This window comes from Pan troglodytes, chromosome 11 (genome assembly GCF_028858775.2).
Source record: "Pan troglodytes isolate AG18354 chromosome 11, NHGRI_mPanTro3-v2.0_pri, whole genome shotgun sequence".
Classification (NCBI taxonomy): domain Eukaryota; kingdom Metazoa; phylum Chordata; class Mammalia; order Primates; family Hominidae; genus Pan; species Pan troglodytes.
In genome coordinates this window covers 6160766-6184371 of record NC_072409.2, presented here as the reverse complement: position 1 = coordinate 6184371, position 23606 = coordinate 6160766, and the positions used below count along the sequence as shown (strand labels likewise).

Below are 23606 nucleotides of genomic sequence, written 5' to 3'. Positions count from 1 at the left end.
AACCCTCCTTCCTCATGATGCTCTGGGGCTTAACTCGCAATCCTTTGCTCTCCTCCAACAGGCCCCATTAAAACCTTTAGGCTGCAGTCCCTCCAGCACTACAATCCCATGGCCGACAACTCCTCTGTATGTGTAACCTCTTCAATGAGTGTTCCCTACTTCCACCTCTCTATCTTATCTAACGCCTGATTCTCGCCTGAGGATGCCACCTGCTCTGCAGCCATCCCATGATGTAGAAGTGGGATTTGTGTTTCCTCCTACTTCATGACAGAGTGGTATTTGTATCCGTGCCAACAAATGCTGCCCCTAGACCACTCCTCCCCTACTCTCTCACAAGAATCCCCAGCTCCTCTGACATTGCCGCTTTCTAGCAACACCACTCCTCTTTGCTGTCATATACAGACCACCTGAACACATGCCCTTATTCACAACCCAATACCATCCAACCTCTGTCACTACTTCCTTCCTCCCTTTCACATCTTCATTCAACTGAATTTATACTTAGCCTTCACAGTACTTAACCCAACTGGAATAACTGCTTACCCAGGTGATGACCTGCTGAAGGCCTGTCTTCCCATGAGACCACCATCTTGCAATGGGCATGTCTGTTTCCCTCACTGCTGTGAGCTCAACAAGTATCTACTCAAGCACTTGCTTATGACATTAGGTAATATTATCCCCATTATACAGAAAAAAGAAGCATCAACTTAAGTGAAAATGACTGGGCCCTGACACTAGGCAGAGAGATGTGTATAGGAAATGTATTTAACAGAAATATGAATGCAAATCATGTAACAATTCTGGGACTATCAGAGGACTGAGGCAAGAGGAGAACATACTCATTATCCCGTCTTTCTGAACCATCTCCAACATCAAACACAAGGTATGGCTGAAATGGCCAGTCTGATGAACATCGAATGGCTTCTGTCTGTCTGTAAAAAAAAAAAGCAGTCAACATTCAGAATAAAGTCAAGATTTAAGAAAATATTTTGGCATTACTACAATTTTTTCTGTGTGGTGATGTGGGCTGGGGCAAGTAAGGGGATAACAGGAATATTCTTTTCTAGACGTGTATTAGTGAAAGGTACAAAACAAATTCTATTTCTTTCCTGGTGCTAGGAGAGGTATCTATATCATTAAAATATAACAAGTATGATTGGAAAGACACTCATAATAGAGTAAGCCACAGAATACTATGTTAAGTATGGTCCCACATTTTTCCTTCAAAAATTTAAAAAGTAAAAAAAGATATGCATAGTAAAAGGACTGAAACTTGGCCAGGTGCGGTGACTCTCGCCTGTAATCCCAGCACTTTGGGAGGCCAAGGCGGGTGGATTGCTTGAGCTCAGGAGTTCGAAAGCAGCCTGGGCAACATAGCGAAACCCCGTTTCTACAAAAAGAAAAATACAAAAATTAGCCAGGCATGGTGGTGACTGAGTGTAGTCCCAGCTACTCAGGAGGCTGAGGCAGGTGGATTGATTGAGCCTGGGAGGTCGAAGCTGCAGTGAGCCAGGACTGTGTGCCACTGCACTCATCCTGTGTGAGTGACAGAATGAGACCCTGTCTTAAAAAAAAAAAAAAAAAAAGGACTGAAAGTGGATATACCAAAATGTTACCAGTGATTATTTCTAGGTAGTATAAATATAGGTGACTTTTTCCCCTTTTCTTTTTTATGTGCTTTGCTGTATTCAACATGATGGCTATTATAACAGGACAAAATTATTAACCCTTCATGATTTATGCTTTTTATGACAAGACCTAAGACGACAGTAAAATGTCTATTCTTCATAAGTAGCTAAACTACAACAAAATAAGGTCACAAACAATAAGGGGAACTCACCTATTTGTTTTTAAGTTTCTGTTATAAACATAATTAGAAGGGAAGAGGCATATGTCTGGATGCATCCTGTACTGAACAGTGAGCTGTAGAATGGGCAGCCTGCTGATCATGTTGTGTTCTACATTCTCTTCCAGCAGTCTGCAGAAGCGAGCCATCATTGACTGGTCGTAGCCATACTCCTGTGCTTTCTGTGAGGGGCAAAATAAAGCAATAATTTCCAAGAATTCATTGATATCTTTCCCAGTATTATAAACACAATTACTGAGATCTAATACGTATATGGCAACGTTCAGGAAGCATAAGATTACCAACCACAGCTTCAGAGAAAAAAGGTGTTTCTGACTCTGAGCCTCAAAATGCCATCAATCTTTTTTTTTTTTTTTTGGAGACACAGTCTCGCTCTGTCGCCCAGGCTGGAGTGCAGTGGCGTGATCTCAGCTCACTACATCCTTCGCCTCCCAGGTTCAAGCGATTCTCACGTCTCTGGCCTCCTGAGTAGCTGGGATAACAGGAATGAGCCACCACACCTGGCCAAAATGCCATGAATCTTGAATATATGTGGAGGTCTTTTCTACTCATATACTGCTAATGATCTTGTGAAAGACAACTGACGCTATTTTGATGCTACAAGACGCCACCCAAAAAAACCAGTAATAAAGGAAATGTAACACAGATTTTAACAATTATTTCTGGGGGTACACCCTCACAGACAGACATATTGAATGCCACTGTAAACAAGCCTTTTGAAGACAAAATTCTTCATTCATCCATCTAATATGTACTAAGCATCTATAATTTGAAGTGCTAAGACCACTAGAGTGAATAAGATGAAGTCTCACAGGACTTAATTTCCAGTGAAGGAAACAGACTCGACTTATGTGTTGACCATCCCTAATCCAAAAATCCAAAATACTCTAATGAGCATATCCTTCGAGCGTGAACTTTAAGCATAAAGTCAGCACTTGGGAAGTTTCAGATGGTGAAGTATTTCAAATTTTTGAATTAGGAACGCCGAAGCTGTGCTAAATGGATTTCACAAACCAAATAATGGGTTATATTCTGCAATCTGAAAAAACAGTGACCTAAGTGACAAATGGGATAAATTGTCTTGATGTTACCACAGTTGTGCCTTGGGATATACTTTCCGATGGCAGCAACACAGAAAGTTTCGAAAAGGGGAGGGGGAGGGATAGCATTAGGAGATACACCTAATGTAAACGACGAGTTAACGGATGCAGCACACCAACATGGCACATGTATACATATGTAACAAACCTGCACGTTGTGAACATGTACCCTGGAACTTAAAGTATAATTAAAAAAAAAAAAAAGTTTCAAAAAGTACTTTATCTTAAATAACCCTGAAGTAAAAATGTGCTGAAAACTTCACTAAGATGATGGAATCTTCATGAGTGATGTGAAAGATACTGGCACTGAAGACGTGCAAAGCCTGAATAAACTTGTTTCACAAACTATGGGAGTGGAAGAATGGCATTACTTCTTAACCTATTTATATGTGTGATTTTAAACAGGTTTGTGCAAGCATAAAATAATTATTAATAGATATATGCCAATTTTACCTAAATCCTCAAAAGTTTATCTGCGTTAGCTCACAAAACCTAATTTTTAATCTTTTCTTTGGGGAAACAGAAAAGGAAGTTATGTAAGGTACGCATCTACCTCCAGACAAAACCTTAGTCCATTCTACAAATGACATAGATTTATTAATATATATTCTGACATGGGAGGATGTCCCTGATTTACTGATTGAAAAAAAAACCAATTCTGCACCAAATGATTTTGCCACCTTTAAACAAAACCAAACCCACGTACATATACACATAAATATATACATGTATACAAACCATATACCACTTTTTAGTAACTGACTCACTGTTAACCCCTAGAATACAAACACCATAAGGGCAGGGATTTTGTCTGTTTTCTTCACTGTCATAACCCCAGCACCTAAACAGTGCCTGAATTATGCCGGCACTCAACATATACATACTGAAAAAGACGAATAAACACACAAATGCCTAGCAATATCTGTTAAAAATACTCACTTTCACTGTAATTATCACTAGAAACAGGTGGTCAAAAAAGGCACCTTATGGAAATGATCCCTCAAAATAGCCTGTTTTATTTGTACAACAATTTAAACAGCACAAATGGATTTTTTTTCTAATTTTTGTTGTTTTTATCAATCACTGAAGTAGACAGTAAAGTTGAGGCCCATTAACAATCTCTCTTTTCACTATATGCCAAGGCCCTTCAATGAAATCCTGCATCATTTAAAGAAATGGGATACAGAATTTGCTCTTCATTATTCTCCGTGAACAAAGTTACCTGCAGCAGTTCTTCCCTACACACACGGGTTTTCACTGGGTGACGGGTGTGCTTCTGGGCCACACTCTAACATGATCATGTACCTGTGCTCAAATGTCATACAAAGAACTGCACTATCATTCTGAATAATTCCGAAATCAAAAACCACTAACGATAACCACCTGCATTCATTCCAAACTTCAACAAAAATGCTTTGAAAATGATCTGTTCTCTAGGATTATTTATGAAGCCACTGCTCAATTATCTGTATAAATAATCTATGTTATTAGTAAAAAATACACATTTCATTAAATTTCAAAACCTCTTCAGATTACTTCAAAACATCTACTGGATCCTGATTCTAATGTGCATTTCCAGGAGAATCTTTCGTGAGATTTAAAAAAACCAACAGAGTAGAGTAGACTACAGTCTGGTTCTTCTCTTCGCAAAGTCAGAGCTCGTAATTGAGTCTTTTTTTCCCCTGTACCTTCACTTTCAGATGATGTGAGGGGCACAGACATGTTCTTGTATTCACACTAGAATACCAAATTCTAAAAATGGAAATGTACTCCAAAATTAATTTAACTTCATGTTTTCCTCAATTTGTATATATTTAAACAAAAATGAGGAGGGTAGGATTCTTCTATTTCTGAAGTTTTTCTTTTATTATTGTTTTGGTGTTTGTATGATTAAAATAAATCAGATTCAGCTCTTAAAAGACTTATGAAAGGCAGACGTGCACACTGCCTTTCCCAAAGCTTGGTTTCCATGGCACGTCATCCATCTAGGCTTCCAAGTCCCTGCCACACCGCTTCTGCCACACATACACAGAAGAACAACTATGACCAAATGGGCATTTTTAGGAATTTTTTTAAATTTATTAAGTGCTTCTCTTTTCTTAGTTACTGCTTACTTTTCCCTCCAAATTAAGAGGCCAATCCAAGAAAGATGTCTCTCCCTCCTGAAAACAAAAATTTTAAAAAGCCCCTTCCATTTTAAAGCAATCTGAACATAAAAAACTTACCATAGAGATGACTGTGGGAGGGAGCTGCTTAGGATCTCCTACTAGGATGAGCTTATTGCAGCGATGGATGAGTGGAGTAAGAGTCTCAATTTCACAAGACTGTCCAGCCTTGGTAAGATACAGAAGGGAGAGGCAGTCTTAACAATCTTTGCTATTTATCCATATAGTTCATCTGATTAAAGTTCTAACCATTCAGAAAAGTATCACACTTCTCCTGCACCAAATATCAAAAATACAAATTTTCCCTGAAAACAAAAAACAAAACAAAACCAACAAAATAAACCCTCCAGGCTGTGTGCAGTGGCTAACACATGTAATGCCAGCACTTTGGGAGGCCGAGGTGGGTGGATCACCTGAGGTCCGGAGTTCAAGACTAGCCTGGCCAACATGGCGAAACCAAAAAAATTAGCTGGGCATGGTGGCAAGTGCCTGTAATCCCAGCTACTGGGGAGGCTGAGGCAGGAGAACTGCTTGAACCCAGGAGGCAGAGGTTGCAGGGAGCCGAGATCATATCACTGCACTCCGGTCTGGGTGAGTGCAGACTCTGTCTCAAAAAAAAAAAAAAAAAAAAGCAAGACTCCGTCTCAAAAAAAAAAACAATAAATAAATAAAAAGTAAACTCTCCAAACACGTCTAAAAAAAAAATCAAACTTGTATTTTTGAAGTCAGCCACCAAGGGGGCCACTACCACTTGGGAACCAGCCGTAAGTTCAGAAGGCCATGCACATCCTAGATGCGTGCTCTTTGTTCTTGCTGGGCATGAGCCTGAAAAAATTTTTCTCCTTTAAAGTCCTTTTAAAACTTTATTTTAAATTTTTTATTTATTTTTTAACTTATTTTTTTTTTTTTGAGAGAGAGTCTCACTCTGTCACCCAGGCTGGAGGGCAATGACATGATCGTCGTTCACCGCCTCCCGGGCTCAAGCAATCCTCCCACCTCAGCCTCCCGAATAACTGGAATTACAGGCACACACCATCAACTCCTGGCTCATTTTTGTCTTTTTAGTAGAGACAAGGTTTCACCATGTTGCCCAGGTTGGTCTCAAACTCCTGGGCTCAAGCGATCCACCCTCCTCAGTCTCCCAAAGTGCCAGGATTACAGGTGTGCACCACCCATGCCCAGGCCCTTTTCAAAACTTTGTATTTGAGGTTCAGAAATCACATTAGGAGCGTCCATGAGTGTGTTTCCCCATATCTTTCTTCCTTGTTCCTCAGCATGCCTCTTTGATGACAAGACTCAAATTTCTCTTAAATTCAATGACATTTTCTTCAACTATTTAATCATTTCCACTTTTTGTCCTTTCCTTCTGGTGAAAACTGGATCTTGGGTCTCCTGATCACTCAATTCTCTGGTATCTCCTGCTCCATCTCTTTTGTCTTCTGACTCTACGTTCTGACAAACAGTAGGTACCCAATAAATGTTTGCTCAAAGAGTGAACTAGGAATAAAAGACATCAGGTGAACATACTATGGCTCAAAGCTATCCAAAATTATATTAAAACTACTTCAAAAGGTTACCAGAGATATTCTAAGCAGGAGTGAGACAGTCACTCAGCAGAGATTTTGTTAGAAACCATCAGTCATCCTCAAGACTAACCCCCAATACTGGAAAATCCACTTTCACTATGGAGGGTCATTAAGGAGTGTATTTCTACATAAGGGAATACACAGGTAATAGCAAGTGAAAATCAGATGCAAAAAAAAAAAAAACACATTTCCTCAACATCTCAGCAGCCACAATTCATCTAAGACTTACTCCTCATAGTACTAGTCAAAGTTGTATGGCTGACCGTTCACTGACCTCATCAACAATGACACAGCTGAAGGGGACACCCCCTTGCCCACGGAAAGCAGACTCAAGTAGTAAACCACCACTTGTGCTCAACGTGCAGCAGATGATATGGGACTCTAAGATGATGATACTCTGTGTTTTCTGTGGGCGTCCTTGAACCTAAGAGAACAAAGGTTAAATCAATATTCAGCTGTACATCAATCCTTGACTATGACAGGCCTATGTTTACTATAAAACACTCACTATTTATTAAAATATATTTATGACAGAAAAATATTTAGTAAAAGTTAGGGGAAACCCTCAAATCTAGGAAACAGCAGAAACATTTAAGATAATCACAAACCGGAAAGAATGTGTGCTTCGCAGCTGAAACACAGAATATGATTTAAGCACATTAAAAATTTTTATCCAGGGTTTGATTTGGTCAAAGTAGATTACAATCCTTCCTGTAGTCAGATATATGTAGGTAGGTATCTGAAGTAGAGATGTAATAATTCTGAGTTGTGAATTATATGAGTAAAACCAGGAGTGGAATTCAGCCTGAATGTACATTTTTCTGTTAGTTTTTAAGTATATAATATTGCCCTGTCTTTTTTTTAGTGCTTTTGCTAGTACTAACAAAAATGCCTGTGAACCTGACAAATCCTCTATTTCCACAGTAAGAAAAACAGTTCGGTCTCCTTCTCTAACGCGATGTGCTGTGATGGAGCCAGACAGCGTGAGTGATGCCTCACAGTCACACCCACACTGCTCAATCAATCAGCATTTCCATCAGAGATTCAGTTTGCTGCTTTTTGCTACTAAGAAGTAGTGGTGATTCATCTCAGCACATATGATATATTCAACCATGGAATTCAAGGCATGCGTGTGAGCTTTAGGAAGAGGGTGGCACTGTGGTCCTCCACGGCTCACACAGTAAAGCACTGTCAGACACTGTCCTCAGCCACCTAGTGAGTAAAACTGCTGAGCATAGTTCCATGGCCCACAGAACACATGTGATGAGCAGCAAAAAACATCTGTGAAGATGGACTTCATCCTTGACTCAGGAAAGATTAATCTGGGGTTCTGTTTAAAATCTGATTAAAATCTGTTTAATCAAAAGCTTTCACATAACTTTTAGTTTAAATAAACTGCTAATGAAAATATGCATTAAATTCAACTATATTTTAGTCACATAGAGAAAGATCATAATCCATTCAGGAGAAAACTTCAGCAAAAATACTACTAACGTCATCAGTTACTATTACCCTCTTTCCCTGACCCCAATGTGGTTTGATTAGGGCTGCATTCTGACAATCAGGGTATACACCTGGCTCGGCTAAGCTTCAATGAGTCTAAATCTTACAGGATATTTTCACGTCCAAAAAATACTGGAGAAAAGCTACAAAATGTTACAGGAGTCTTATGATCCAACACAAGTACAAGGAGTTTATGCTCTAAGCCAAGAATTGCAAAAAACAAAAACCAAAAATCAAAGTGCTGTACTTTCTTATGCCGAATTCTGCCCACCATCACTCTACTTCTATCCAGGTTGGAGCTCTGGAGGGCTCACGGTTGCCACCCTCATCCTAAAGCTCATGTAGGTGACTTTTTTTTTAATAGGGAAAACACCCACAAAGCTGTTTTTTTTTTTTTTTTTTTTGAGACGGAGTCTCGCTCTATCACCCAGGCTGGAGTGCAGTGGCGCCATCTCCACTCACTGCAAGCTCTGCCTCCCAGGTTCACGCCATTCTCCTGCCTCAGGCTCCCGAGTAGGTGGGATTACAGGTGCCCGCCACCACGCCCAGCTAATTTTTTGTATTTTATTAGAGACGGGGTTTCACTGTGTTAGCCAGGATGGTCTCAATCTCCTGACCTCGTGATCCGCCCGCCTCGGCCTCCCAAAGTGCTGGGATTACAGGCGTGAGCCACCGCGCCTGGCCAAAGCTATTTTCATTAACTGTTTATCTGATGATAATTATCATAATTGTTTTTTGCAGTTTATGGGAAGCAGAAATAGAGCACCTTATAAGAAAGAATTTAAATATTTACCAGACTTAAAACAGAAAAAAAATAACTTATAACCACCTCTTAGAAATCTTAGATGGTGGTAAGAATTCATTCTTAGGTTAAAGAAAAAAATGCAAATGTTGTTACACCATTTTCTCCACTTCCACAGATGTTTGTAATTTTTCATAACAATTTAAAATGTAACTGAGAAAAGCCCATAGCTGGCCAGGCATGGTGGCTCACACCTGTAAAGCCAACACTTTGGGAGGCCGAGACGGGGGATGACTTGAGGTTGGATGTTCCAGACCAGCATGGCCAACATGGTGAAACCCCGTTTCTATTAAAAATACAAAAAAAGGGCCAGGCATGGTGGCTCACGCCTGTAATCCCAGCACTTAGGGAGGCCGAGGTGGGCGGATCACAACGTCATGAGATGGAGACCATCCTGGCCAACATGGTGAAACCCCGTCTCTACTAAAAATACAAAATTTAGTCGGGCGTGGTGGCACGCACCTGTAGTCCCAGCTACTCTACTCGGGCGGCTGAGGCAGGAGAATCACTTGAACCTGGGAGGCAGAGGTTGCAGTGAGCTGAGATTGTGCCACTGCACTCCAGCCTGGCAACAGAGTGAGACTCTCAAAAAAAAAAAAAAAAAAAAAAAAACACAAAAGAGGCCAGGTGTGGTGCCTCACGCCTGTAATCCCAGCACTTTGAGGGAGGCTGAGGCAGGAGGATCATGACGTCAAGAGATCCAGACCATCCCGGCCAACACGGTGAAACCCCGTCTCTACTAACAATACAAAAATTAGCTGGGCATGGTGGCACACGCCTGTAATCCTAGCTACTTGGGAGGCTGAGGCAGGAGAATCACTTGAACCTGGGAGGCAGAGGTTGCAGTGAGCCAAGATCACACCACTACACTCCAGTCTGGTGACAGAGCAAGACTCCATCTCAAAAAAAAAAAAAAAAAAATTAGCCAGGCATGGTGGTGCACGACTGTAATCCCAGCCACATGGGAGACTGAGGTTGCAGTGAGCTGAGATCATGCCACTGCACCCCAGCCTGAGAGACAGAGTGAGACTCTGTCTCCAAAAAAAATAAATAAATAAAAGCCCACAGCTTGTCTGAACAGTCATACTTAAATTTTAAAAAGAAAAAAAAAAAAAAAATCAAGAAAATGCTACAGGTGAACTACTTACCTCTTTAATTTTAGAAGCAAGTTGCTGCCTTTCCTTAGAAACTTTGGAAATGTTTTCATCTAATTCTTGCTTCTGGAAAAAAATTCAAATGTCACAATTAAAACTAAACTAAGCATTTTTAAATGCCTTCCAATGGACTACCTCTAATTTTAAAAGAGCTTGTATTTCACCAATGAAAAATGTATTTACCCAGCTTATTTCCTCTTTACCACTTGAGTCCTGACACACTCTGTATGCTGCTGCGTAAGACTCAGCTGTGTCCTGTGCGCTGCACGTGAGCTGTCTGCTTAGCATTCCAGCACTGGGAGCATCATGCCACCCTTAACTTCCAGGTGATTCAAATGAGGCTGTAAATCACACCCCAACCATTCCTCTGGCCACAGTGATGGGCATCTAACACAGGCCTGGCCAATCATGCACCCATCTTCTTAAAAATAGGGATTAGACCTGCTTGCTCACCCAGGGACTAAACTAACTGCTTCTTTGGATATATGGATGCTAAGAGAAAGACTTTCTCTCCCTCTGGGGTTTCTAAGCTGAGATGGTGGAAGCCCTGAGATGCTGACACTCACCTTTCTCAGAAGAAATGGCCGACACACAGAAAAACAAATTATGGAGTGGAGAAATGATATCATGTGACCCTCTGGATCCACCCATACTGAAGCTAATTCCCTTTCTGTCTAACCTAATTTGAACTGGGCTCAACATGCAACTGAAAGACAACTAATAAACTCAGTATAGCTTTAATATAAGGCAGTACAGCCTATAAGCCAAATGCAAGGCCATGTGCAGGGACTCATGCCTGTAATCCTGGCACTTTGGGAGGCTAAGGTGAGAGGACTGCTTGAGGCAAGAAGTTCAGACCACCCTGGGCAACATGGCAAGACCCAGTTTCTACAGAAAACAAACAAAAAAATTAGCCAGGCATGATGGCACATGGCTGTAGTCCCAGCTACTCAAGAGGCTGAGGCAGAAAGACAGCTCACTTGAGTCCAAGAGCTTGAGGCTAAATTGAACCACAACTGCACCACTGCACTCCAGCCTGGGCCACAAAGTGAGACCCTATCTCAAAAACAAACAAAAACGCAACACCCCATCTATTTTCGTAAATAAAGTTCTACTGGAACACAGCCACATCCATTTGTTTATGTATTATCTATGACTGCCTTTGTGCTACCAAAAGCAGAGTTGAATAGCTGCAACAGAAACCAACCATATGGCTTGCAAAGCCTAAAATCTTTACTAGATTATCTTGCCCTTTACAAAAAAGTTTTTAAAAAGATTTTTAACAAAAGTAATTTTAATAAAAGAAAAAATGAAAAAAAAATTAAAACCAAAAGGACAAAAAAAAAGCAGAAAGAAATGTGTTAACCTGAGACACATTTTTAGTGTCTTAGTACACATTTTTATAGATGAATCATGCCATTCCCCAATAAATAAAGGGCATTAAATACTCATTAATTAGGCTGGTCGCAATGGCTCATGCCTGTAATCCCAGCACTTTGGGATGCTGAGGTGGGCAGATCAACTTGAGGCCGGGAGTTCGAGACTAGCCTGGCCAACATGGTGAAACCCCATCTCCATTAAAAATACAAAAAATTAGCCAGGTGTGCCGGCACAACCTTGTATTCCCACCTACTCGGGAGGCTGAGGCAGGAGAATCACCTGAACCCAGGAAGGTGAGGCTGCGGTGAGTCAGGATTGTGCTACTGCACTCCAGCCTGGAAGACAGAGCAAGACTCTGTCTCAAAAAAAACTTGTTAACTAGTTCGTATACCTGAGTTATTATTCAAGAAATGCAAAGATACCTGTATTTCCCGTCCACCTCGGCATAGAGCTCGCTGCCGGGAAAGCTCATCCAGCTGACAATCTAGAAATTCCTTTCTTTTATGCATCGCCTGAACATGAGAAGGTAACTCTTTTTCTAATAAAAATAACAAATAAAAAATTATATGCTATTCTAATTCTAACAAACTCACACACATATACAACACAATGAGAAGGAAAATTAGTTCCCAAAGCCAGACTAATTCTGGAGGCTTCAAATTACCTTTAGTGCCCAAGTCATTTTCCACCAAACAAAACAGAGAAAACACTAGTATATACCACATTCAGTACTTACTCATTCTGTGGTTTACTTGGCTGTCCAAACTGAACTTTAGAACCTCACTATTAATAGACTTTTCTGGACCCAGTCGTACTAAATTTATATCTCCACAGTTTCCTGTTGATAAGAATCACAGTTAAGGACTAATAAGGACACTGCTGATCAATCCTGTCTCTATACATAGTATCTATATTTCTAAGTAAATATGTTAATAATCAGAGAAGGGAGCAAACATGAACTTCGAATTAACTAGACACCAGCAACTACACCACAAACTTCTTATACATTATTTCAGATATTGTTCCTAACAATCCTATAAGGCAAGTACTTATCACTTCTACCTAATAAAGGTTAGCAAGGCCATCTAAACAGTACACTACAGAGTTGAGATTCTATTACAGCAACATTTTCAAACTATGTTCAGTAGGACATTCCATAGCAAAATAGTTTCAAGAAAAATGATGAGATAAAATAAATGAAGCAGTTCTCTCATGTTGGGGAAAGGGCTTGTGGGGTGCCTGCATAAACCAGCCATAAAAATATGGAACAGTAAGTTGTAGAAAGCCACAAGAGGCCTCTGAGGAGTAAAGCCTTCTAATTGCCATCACGTTCCCATGACCAGAACGTGACCTGCTCTCCTATCTATAAACACTGTGCTCAAGGAGAAAGACACTCCTTTGAAGCACTGGAATGTGGCCAGATATGCCAGCTCCTAGTTAGGCCCACTCCCCACAGCTGCTCTCTGATAAGTTAAAAAATAAATCAGTAGTTAAGTTTATACTGCTTCAGCACAAAGGAAATTTACCTAAACCGCCATTCCTATAGATTAGGTGTATGACACACCGCCCTCCTTTCACCATTTCACTATTTATTTCAATGAACAGTGTGGAGATCATAGCTTGGCGCCTTTGCAGCCTCTGATTTGCTCTGGCCCCCTGGCTCCCTCCTTTATAAACTCTTAACCTGTCTCTTCTCATTTCTTTGTCACCACTGGACTTCGGGTACCCTACGGGTGGTATTGAGGCTGGTCCCCAACACTCTTAACTGCAGAATAGTTCAAGAACTTTTATATGTTATATATTAATATGTAATTTTCAGAACAGAATCTTATTTGACCATCGAGCCTTCTTTTGCAGAATACTCAGAATAAAGCTTTTAAAACTATGTTCCACATCACCTTGATACTCTAGAAACTAAGGGACACAAGATGATAGAAATTCTTGGATATAATAATTGCAAGAACTATTAAAAACCAATTTAACCTGCCTGTTTACTAACCACGTTTTAATCTCAGGTTAACACATTGCTTTTTTCTTGTCCTTTTGGTTTTAATGTTTTTTTTTTCTTTTATTGTAATTTCTTCTATTGGGTTTTTAAAAATCTTTTTTCTGGCCAGGCACAGTGGCTCACGCCTATAATCCCAGCACTTTGGGAGACAGAAGTGGGCAAATCACTTGAGGTAAGGAGTTTGAGACCAGCCTGGCCAACATGGCAAAACCCCATTTCTACTAAAAATAAAAAAATTAGCCAGGCATGGTGGCACACACCTATAATCTCAGCTACTCAGGAGGCTGAGGCAGGAAAGTTGCCTGAACCCAGCAGGTGGAAGTTGCAGTAAGCCAAAGATTGCACCACTGCACTCCAGCCTGGGTGACAGAGCGAGACTCCATCTCAAAAAAACAAACAAACAAAAAAACACCTTTATTCATCTTTATTTTTTTTTCCCACGTGTAATTATTTTATTTGAAAATTCTCCACTACAAGGCTGGGCACAGTGGCTCACGCCTGTAATCCCAGCACTCTGGGAGGCCAAGGCAGGTGGATCACGAGGTCAGGGGTTTGAGACCAGCCTGGCCAACATGGTGAAACGCCATCTCTACTAAAAATACAAAAATTAGCTGGACGTAGTGGCACATGCCTGTAATCCTAGCTACTCGGGAGGGTGAGGCAGGAGAATTGCTTGAACTCAGAAGCTGGAGGTTGCAGTGAGCTGAAATCGCGCCACTGTACTCTGGCCTGGGAGACAGAGCGAGACTCCGTCTCAAAAAAAAAAATTCACCACTACAGCCAGGTGCAGCAGCTCAGGGCTGTAATCCTAGCACTGTGGGAGGCCAAGGTAGGCAGATCGCTTGAATCCAGGAGTCTGAGACCAGCCTGGGCAACATGATGAAACTCCACCTCTATCAAAATTGACAAAAATTAGCCAGGCGTGGTGGCCTCCCCCTGTGGTCCCAGCTACTTGGAAGGCAGAGATGGGGGTATTGCTTGAGCAGGGGAGGCAAGACCAGTCTCATAAATAAATAAATAAATAAATAAATAAATAAATATTCCCCACTATATCACTGGGCTGAATTATGCAATCATGTAGAGTTTGTCAGCATTTATTCTAACTGGACACGTCACAGTTATTTGTTTACTGTCTATCTCCATCCTTTAAATGTTAAGCCCCAAAAGAATAGGGTTTTGATCACCACCTAGAAGAGTGGTGGGCACATAATAAATACAATGATTATATGAAAAATGAATGGCTTATTTTTAGTTATCTACAGCATATTTTTTATCCCAGTTCAGCTCATTTTCCTAAATTTAAGGTCAACATTTACTTGAGGGTTTGAAAACCTCTTTTTTTTTTTTTTTTGAGACGGAGTCTTGCTCTGTCTCCTAGGCTGGAGTGCAATGGCGCAATCTTGGCTCTCTGCAAGTTCCGCCTCCCGGGTTCATGCCATTCTCCTGCCTCAGCCTCCTGAATAGCTATGACTACAGGCGCCCCCCACCATGCGCAGCTAATTTTTTGTATTTTTAGTAGAGATGGGGTTTCACTGTGTTAGCCAGGATGGTCTTGATCTCCTGACCTCGTGATCCACCTGCCTTGGCCTCCCAAAGTGCTGGGATTACAGGAGTGAGCCACCTCGCCCGGCCTGAAAACTTCTTAATTCACTTACGTTTCCACTAGAAAGGTAGATGAGATTACCTGGAAACCCACCTACTATAAGCACCCAGAAATGTTCCGCAAATTATAACAGATATCCTTTACACTGCTGGGTAAGCTCAGGGGAATGTTAAGAGAAATCCCTAGAGGCCAAAAACAGAGAGAGAGCTGAAAACCAGATTTGAAAGCCCCTGAGCTGTTGTGGCACCCATAAGGGAGCAAGGCTGGGCAGTGTCTAGGTGCCTGGGTGTCTGTTTTGTTCTTTAACATTCTTGAGGTATAATTTACATTCAGTAAAATGAACAGACTTTAAAATTCTATTGAGTTTGACATTGCTAAAGCTACCATTCCAATAAAAGCATTGAAATTTCTACAATGGGAGCTTGCTAATGCCCACAAGAAAAGTAGAGGGGCCTGGAAGAGGTGGAAGAATTAAAAACAAGTGTAATTATCTTGGCTTAGGCTCAGCTGGGCCAGGAAAAATGATTTTAATTAAAATATAAACTATTAATCAAGTGATTTAATTAAATTTAATTCCATCTATTAATTACTGATTTAGATAAAATAATTTTAAAATAATTTATTTTTTCTGGCTTACAAAAAATAAATTTTCTCCTTGTACTTTCCTACCCCTAAGCCTGTGTCACATGTGCATCTAGGGAATAAATATATAATACAGCAAATGTGGTCAGGGGCAGTGTCTCATGCCTGTAATCCCAGCACCTTGGGAGGCTGAGGCAAGAGCACTGCTTGAAGCCAGCCTGGGCAACACGAGGAGACCCTGTCTCTACAACAAAAATTTAAAAATTAACCCAGTGTGGTGGCAAACCTGCAGATCCAGCTACTTGGGAGGCTGAGGCAGGAAGATCACTTGAGCCCAGGAGGGCAAGGCTGCACTGAGCCATGATCATGCCAATGTACCCCAGCCTGAGCTGGGGTACCAAAAAAAAAAAAGAAAACATGATTAGACTTATAATCATTAATGACATTTAAACAGCAAACAGAAATTTACTTATTCTGTTAAAAAAAAAGACAACAAATAAAAAAAGACAACAAATACAATACTAATAACAAATTAGCCTTCAAGAAATAGACAAGCTGTCTTATACAAAACATTCCAAAGAATAACAAAAAAGTTCCCAACTCATTTTTTCTTTTCTTTTTTTTTTTTTTTGAGACAGAGTCTCGCTCTGTCGCCCAGGCTGGAGTGCAGTGGCACGATCTCAGCTCACTGCAAGCTCCGCCTCCCGGGTTCACCCCATTCTCCTGCCTCAGCCTCCCGAGTAGCTAGGACTACAGTACTACAGGCGCCCGCCACCACGCCTGGCTAATTTTTTGTGTTTTTAGTAGAGACTGGGTTTCACCGTGTTACCCATGATGGTTTCGATCTCCTGACCTGGTGATCCGCCCGCCTCGGCCTCCCAAAGTGCTGGAATTACAGGCGTCAGCCACCGCACCTGGCCCCAATTCATTTTTTAAAGGCTGTGTAACTTCAATACTAAAACTAGACAAATACAGTGTAACAAAAATTACAGGCTGGCCTCATTTATGAACATTAATTTCAAAGTCCTAAATAAAACATTAGCAATCTAGCAGTGTATTAAAAACTAATACAAGACACCAAGGTGACCTTATTCTCTAAGAATCAAAGATATTTTAACATCAGAAAAATACTATAATTTACCATATTAACAGATTAAAGAAAATTTTCATTACCATTTGAAGCATGCGATAAAATTCAACACCCATTCATAACAAAAACACTAATGAGAAAGCAACTCTTTAACCTGGTAACGGGTATACACAAAACCCAGAAGCATTATACTTAATGGAGAGACGTTCAAGTCATTTCCTTAAAGGAGACCCAGGACCACAGGAAATAGTGAAAATGAAAGTACTGAAAAAGAAAAAAAGGTCTCTGTACTCAGAGAGGATATCATTTGCTCTCTTATTTATTTATTTATTTAGAGGCAGTTTCACTCTTGTTGCCCAGGCTGGAGTTCAAGGGCGCGATCTCGGCTCACTGCAACCTCCACTTCCCGGGTTCAAGTGATTCTCCTGCCTCAGCCTCCCGAGAAGCTGAGATTACAGACCCGTGCCACGACGCGCAGCTAATTTGTATTTTTAGTAGGGACAGAGTTTCACCACGTTGGTCAGGCTGGTCTCAAACTCCTGACCTCAGGTGATCCATCCACCTTGGCCTCCCAAAGTGCTGGGATTATAAGCGTGCGCCACTGCGCCCAGCCTGCTCTCTAATTTAAAAAAAAAATAAGGCTGGACATGGTGGCTCACGCCTGTAACCCCAGCACTTTGGGAGGCCGAGGCAGGCAGATCACGAGGTCAGGAGATCGAGACCATCCTGGCTAACACGGTGAAACCTCGTCTCTACTAAAAAAATACAAAAAATTAGGCGGGTGTTGTGGCGGGCGCCTGTAGTCCCAGCTACTCGGGAGGCTGAGGCAGGAGAATGGCGTGAACCTGAGAGGTGGAGCTTGCAGTGAGCCGAGATCGCGCCACTGCACTCCAGCCTGGGCGACAGGGTGAGATTCCGTCTCAAAAATAAATAAATAAATAAATAAATAAATAAATAAATATCTAACCTAGACACCTCGTTTGCCTCACCTTAGTCCTGGCCCGGCTGTGCAGTCAACATACACCTGAAAAGCAGCTTAAGCTCACGCCACCAGGGAAAGTTAAATTAAAACTACCAACTGTACGCTGCACAGGGACTGCTCTCAGGAGCTAACTGGTACAATCACTTTCAAGAAGAATTTGGCACTACCTAGAAAACTGAAGATGTACAAACTCTTGAACCCCCACATTTTCACTTCTAGATATACATATGCTAGAGACCCATGTTTTAATAAAGTTTTTTTAATGCTCATCTCAAGTTTGAAATAAAAAATTGAAAAGAAACTAAATTATCAATGAATAAATGGTGCACACCTTCAATGAAACACCCTATAGCAGTTAATATGAGTGACTGCAGCTATTCACAAAATCAATCTCACAAATGTAAAGGCAAGTGGAAAAAAGTAAATCAGAGACTGACAATGTATTGTATGTTTTAAGAGCAAATGAATTCTACATGTAGGTAATACATATGTGATATAAAGGAAAATGTGTGTGATTCCTCAGAATAAAGATGACATGTTCCAGCCTCTCTTATACCTCGGTGTGGCCGAAAGGAAATAAGCAAAGGCGCTATTGGCAGGACCTAGAAACTTTCCTTGTAACATGGCTAGTATGTTCCCTCTGCCCCTTCTTCATCTTTTCCTCACACTTGCTGGAGCTGGAGCAGCTATCCTGACCACAGGTGCACTCGAGAATGGAGGCCACACATGGTGGAGCAACCAGATGGAGGCTGGGTCTCCAAGGACTCTCTAAGGCAGAGTAGCCATACCAGTGACTCTGGTACCAGTTCTGAACTGCCCACCTCTGGGTTTTTGATTTAAAAAAAAAAGAAGTAAACTTCTATTATATTTAAGCCACTGTATTTGGAGTCTGCTAAATCAAATCCTGTTAAAAGGCACTGTTAGGTATCCTTAAGGAAAACTAAATTTGGTAGGGAAGACAAGACATATGAACTTGGAAAGGTCATCAAATACAAAGCCATAACTATACCACTCAGCACGAGTGATACGAAAAATAAGTGTTAAGGTTAAATAAAATGAAATAATTTCACATCTTCACTTTAGTGCCCTGAATCATCCGTTGTAATGCTATTATCTACATTCTACCAAAAAAAGTTATCCCTCTAGTGTATTTAACATTTCTAAGCTTCAGTTTCCCCACCTATAAAATACAGATGGTAGGGTTAACACCAAGTTCATGGGATTATTTTGAGAATTACTGACACACAGTCAACACTCACTGACTGTAAACAATGACTGTTTTCAATAAGCTTGTGCTTACTCAAAGCCTCATCTTTCACCGCCACCTAATGCTCTGGGAACCTCATGAATCATCTGAGGCTCTCTTGCCCTGATTCTTCTTTTTTATGGCAATCTCTGCTGCTCAAGTACTCCCTAACCCTCTACTGCCTGTGGCTAACTCCTAACTGCCCTTCTCTAACCCTCACACAACTGAATCGGGGTCCCTCTAAGGTGTGTGGAACACCCCACATTTTAGCCTCACTGTGGAACTTATCACTCTGTACTGACCTCTCCACTTCCTCACTAGGCCGTGTGTCTCCTTGAAGACTTCACTGATGAAACCTCAGTACCTGGCACAGGCCCTGGCACAGGGTAAATGTTCAATGAAATACTTGCTAAATGAACTCACAAGCCACAGATTCAAGTAGAAGCTATTACCAGGACTGGCCTGCTCTTTCCTTTGTCATTCAAAGTTGCCTACACTTAACACTGAAAACAAAAACAAATTTAAAATCCACAAAAGTATCATACCTAAAGGATTCTTCTTGTCTTTACATTTTTCTTTGAATTCAAGGATAATTTTTTTCATGAGTTCATCAACAGCTGCATTGGAAGGTGCACACACGAGGACACGGTTTTGTTTGATTTTGGCATTGGAGTTTTCGTCTGAATGCCCCTTCCTCTGGTTCTACAATTTGCCACATATACATACCAAACAAACACACAAAAAATATGGGTGAGCTCTATTACATAGCTTTAAAGTTTGTCTTTACTTCCATGTATTTTTGAAAGTTCTCGTAATAAAGTTAAAAATAAATAAAAGCATCTACATCTAACACTGATATTTAAAATTACTTCAGCAAAAAAAATTTGTCATAACTGCTCTGAGCCTTACTTTATCATCCACTTACTTTAATGAATACTCAATCCAAGCCAGGCACGGTGGCTCACGCCTGTAATCCCAGCACTTCGGGAGGCCGAGGCGGGCGGATCACCTGAGGTCAGGAGCTCGAGACCAGCCTGGCCAAGATGGAGAAACCCCGTCTCTACTAAAAATACAAAAATTAGCTGTGGGTGGTGGTGTACGCCTGTAATCCCAGCTACTAGGGAGGTACTCGGGAGGCTGAGGCAGGAGAATCACTTGACCTGGGAGGCAGAGGTTGCTGTGAGCCAAGATCGTGCCACTGCACCCTAACCTGGATGACAGCGAGACACTGTCTCAAAAAAAAAAACAAAAAAACCACAATCCAACCAAAATGCAGCCCAGCATTCACAGCATTCTACGTGACCTACCGTGAAGCCTGAAGACCATCATTCTAGTCCTTACAATTTGTTTCACATAAGATAGTGGTTTTTTCCTCTTTTTATTTCCCATAACCTTCCCTCCCTCTGCCACCCTTTTCTCTGACACAGTTACACACAATATAAAAAATATACACAAATCAAAGAGGAAATGGCATGTTAATACTTACTTACATGTCAGTTAACTCAAGTAAAGTAAAATGATGCAGCTAGTTAACAGCATCAGTGCCCTCACCCATACCTACCTCTGTCAGTAGACGATAGAGGAGGCCAACAATAGTTTTTGATTTTCCTGTTCCAGGTGGTCCATGAATCAAGCAGATTTTGGCAACTGATGGTGAGTGTTTCACCATAGCATATGCAGTTTCTATTGCTTTCTTTTGGTCTTCATTGAAATCTCTTAAGTACGCAATCTATATAAAAAACACATTTTTGGGAATGAGTTGCTGTTTCTGTAGTGGAATTTGAAAGGAAGAGCATGAAAAAGACCTGTCCAAATTTCTTTCAATGCATGAGACAAAAGCTTTGTTTATGGTCAGACAAGACAAGGACACCAAGGTGACCTTTAATCTAAAAAGCACGTTCACTACTGGAAAGAAAGCTAATTACTTACTAATTACTAATTAGTGTCTGTAAGGCTTCAAGTACTTACAAATACAACTGTATTTTTATTTTTTATTCTTACAAAGATAATCACAATAAATTGCATTTACTAATCCACAACTTTTCTTCTATTTACTACTCTGTTTTTTTCCTTCTTTAGTCAATTTTCTCCTTAGTGAAAACATCCCAAGACTATTTATTTCCTAACACATGTGATACAGTGGAAAAAGCATGGCTGTCAGGGGAAGATCTGAGTCTAAGCTTCACTTGCACTTACAAGCTAGGCCACTACGCTCCTAACCCAAGCCTTGGCCTCTGTTACTCATTAAATCTAGGATTCCTTAAAAGGTGAGAACAGACTGAGATAATGCACATGAAAGCCACAGCATACAGCTCTAGAGTTTCAAAATAGTTAGTTTCCTTTTGCATTTCTCTGTTAACTTCCTAGAGTTTATACACAGCTTCACATGTTCAGTTGACAACTTCATCTTTGCATTTCCAACAACACCGGCCAATTCTCCATCAATCATTCAAATGTAAATTTAACACCACTAAACCTGAGACTTCTCACCTAATGCACATTAAGTAGGCTGCTGACCTAACATTTTAATGTTGCTCTTCCAGCAACCTTTGACTCTTATTGTACTGTACCTTTTCCTGAAGTGAGCTGACTTAACCTAAATTACATACTTTGCAATACTAAAGAAAACTAACACTAAACTGTTCACCGTGAACACATTTTTGTTGTAAACATATAGGAATACATAGCAGCTAAAAAATATGATGCTTTAACATCCTAAGATGAAATTATCTAGTATCATACAATCATCACTCACAATTCTCTCAGATGTTGTAGTCAGTAAATCTTTTGTACAGAAGTCCACAGGGTTTGGATTCAGAACAGCTCTAGCCAGTTGGTTCCGACTACCCAACAGAGACATGGCTTTCAACTTCCTTTGTGTAGTTACCAGAGAACTGATTACAATACAATTCACAAGTTCGTTTAAATTGGCCGGAAAGTTCTCTTGAGTCTGGATGGAAAGGTAACACTCAGCTTTCCCATTACGCACTATCATCAAGAAAGAGAAAAAGCAACTTCAGTTATCACTGAATAATGCTGCCTAGTTTTAAAGGTCATGCAGAATTAGGTATTTTTAACATATTTTTGGATATTATTTACATAATTTACCCAGTAAATATTTATGGACTGCTTCCTGAACCCAGTAATGTTCTGTCCTCCGGAGGCTTGTTTTCTAGAAGAGGGAGGCAGATAACCAAATAAATATGTCAGGTGGTAGTAAGTGCTCTGAAGAAAGCAGACAAAGGGAGGAAGTGATGGGGATGGAGGCGGATGAGCTGGTCCGAGAAGGTCTTCCTGATGAAATATTTGAGCAGAGACTTGAAGTAAGGGAGTAAACAGTACTCAGCAGGGGGTAAACAGTACTACATGCAGAAAATAAGCAACTGCAAAGATCATAAGACAGAGATGTGCCAGGAATATTTTAGAAACAGGGAGAAGGCTAACATGGCTAGAAGGAAAAATAGGGAGAAGAACGCTTAGCGACTCAAGAGTAAAATGGGGCTACATTTTATAGGGCTGTGCAGATCACAGTAATGACTCTGAACGCTATTCAGGATCAGGGTAGAAAACCATCGGGCACTCTGTGTAGGGAAATAACATGCTCTATCTCACAAACTAAAAGAACCGCTCTTACCTCAGAACAAAGAATAACTACAATGAGAAAAGTACAGAAACAAAAAGACCACTTACAAGGTTACTGTAGTAATTTAGGTAAAAGTTAATGACAGCTTGGACCAGGATGCACTAGTAGAGGTGGGAACTGGATTTGGGATATATTGCAAAGGAAAAGTCAATCAGATCTGCTGACAAATTAGAAGTGAGGTGTGAGAGAAAGTAAGGATCATGGGTAACTCCAAGGTTTTTGGCCTGAGTAACTGAAAGAAGTGAGGCCCCAATTAACAAGATGGGAAAGAATGAAGGAAGTGCAGATGTCAGGCAGAAAATCAAGTGTTAACTTTTGGACTAGTGGATTTGAAATGTCTAACACATTTCCAAATGGAGGTATCCAAGAGATGATTTTGATCTATGAGGAGTTCAGGGAATGAGACTGCCTTAGAACTATAAATTTGGCAAAGGTAATCATTTTCAAGAGGCAAAAGCACAGAGTAAGCCATCAATCCTCACTGCAACTCTTCTAAATGTATCCTATATTCTACAGAATTAAGCCCTGATCACACAAATAAACATGGTACACCTGTTATAATGCAGTACAATGTTGACACACTTTATTGCTATATTAAGATATCATGCAAAAAGGAGAAGGAATAATGAAATAATGTTCTTCTCTTCACATAACTAAGACTAAAAAAGTTGCAATTGCCAAAAAGGCAGTTTGGCATAAGAAAAACAATGTGGACTTTGCAGTCAACAAAAGCAGGCTTCAATTCTGGACTTACCAATTAACACTGATGACAGCCTTGAATAGGTTTACTTAACATCCCTGAACCATGATTTCCTAAGGAGCAAGGAATAATTTCTTTTACCTTTTGGGGCTTTGGGGAAGATTATAAATGTGCATAAGAAGGACAAGTCTCTGC

General features: G+C 40.6%; 1 protein-coding gene across 19 annotated transcripts in view; it reads right to left on the bottom strand.

Moving 5' to 3' along the window:
* SETX (senataxin) overlaps window positions 1-23606 on the bottom strand; it is a 95947-nt gene that overhangs the window by 14896 nt on the left and 57445 nt on the right. For 15 of the 19 annotated variants that reach the window (XR_010148808.1, XR_010148807.1, XM_054659216.2 and 12 more), the window contains 10 exons: window positions 21824-22056; window positions 20630-20797; window positions 19614-19770; window positions 12294-12395; window positions 11980-12095; window positions 10172-10243; window positions 6993-7142; window positions 5193-5300; window positions 1841-2028; window positions 840-932 (listed from right to left, as the gene is read on the bottom strand). Coding sequence is in view for 16 of the 19 variants with exons in the window: in XM_054659216.2 (XP_054515191.1) it covers window positions 840-932; window positions 1841-2028; window positions 5193-5300; window positions 6993-7142; window positions 10172-10243; window positions 11980-12095; window positions 12294-12395; window positions 19614-19770; window positions 20630-20797; window positions 21824-22056 (1387 nt within the window). In the remaining 3 variants the exon portion in view is untranslated. Of the gene's footprint in view, window positions 1-839; window positions 933-1840; window positions 2029-2234; window positions 2368-5192; window positions 5438-5830; window positions 6630-6992; window positions 7143-10171; window positions 10244-11979; window positions 12096-12293; window positions 12396-19613; window positions 19771-20629; window positions 20798-21823; window positions 22057-23606 lie in introns of those variants that run through there. The other 4 variants (XR_010148809.1, XM_063788120.1, XM_063788122.1 and 1 more) reach the window with 4 other exon arrangements.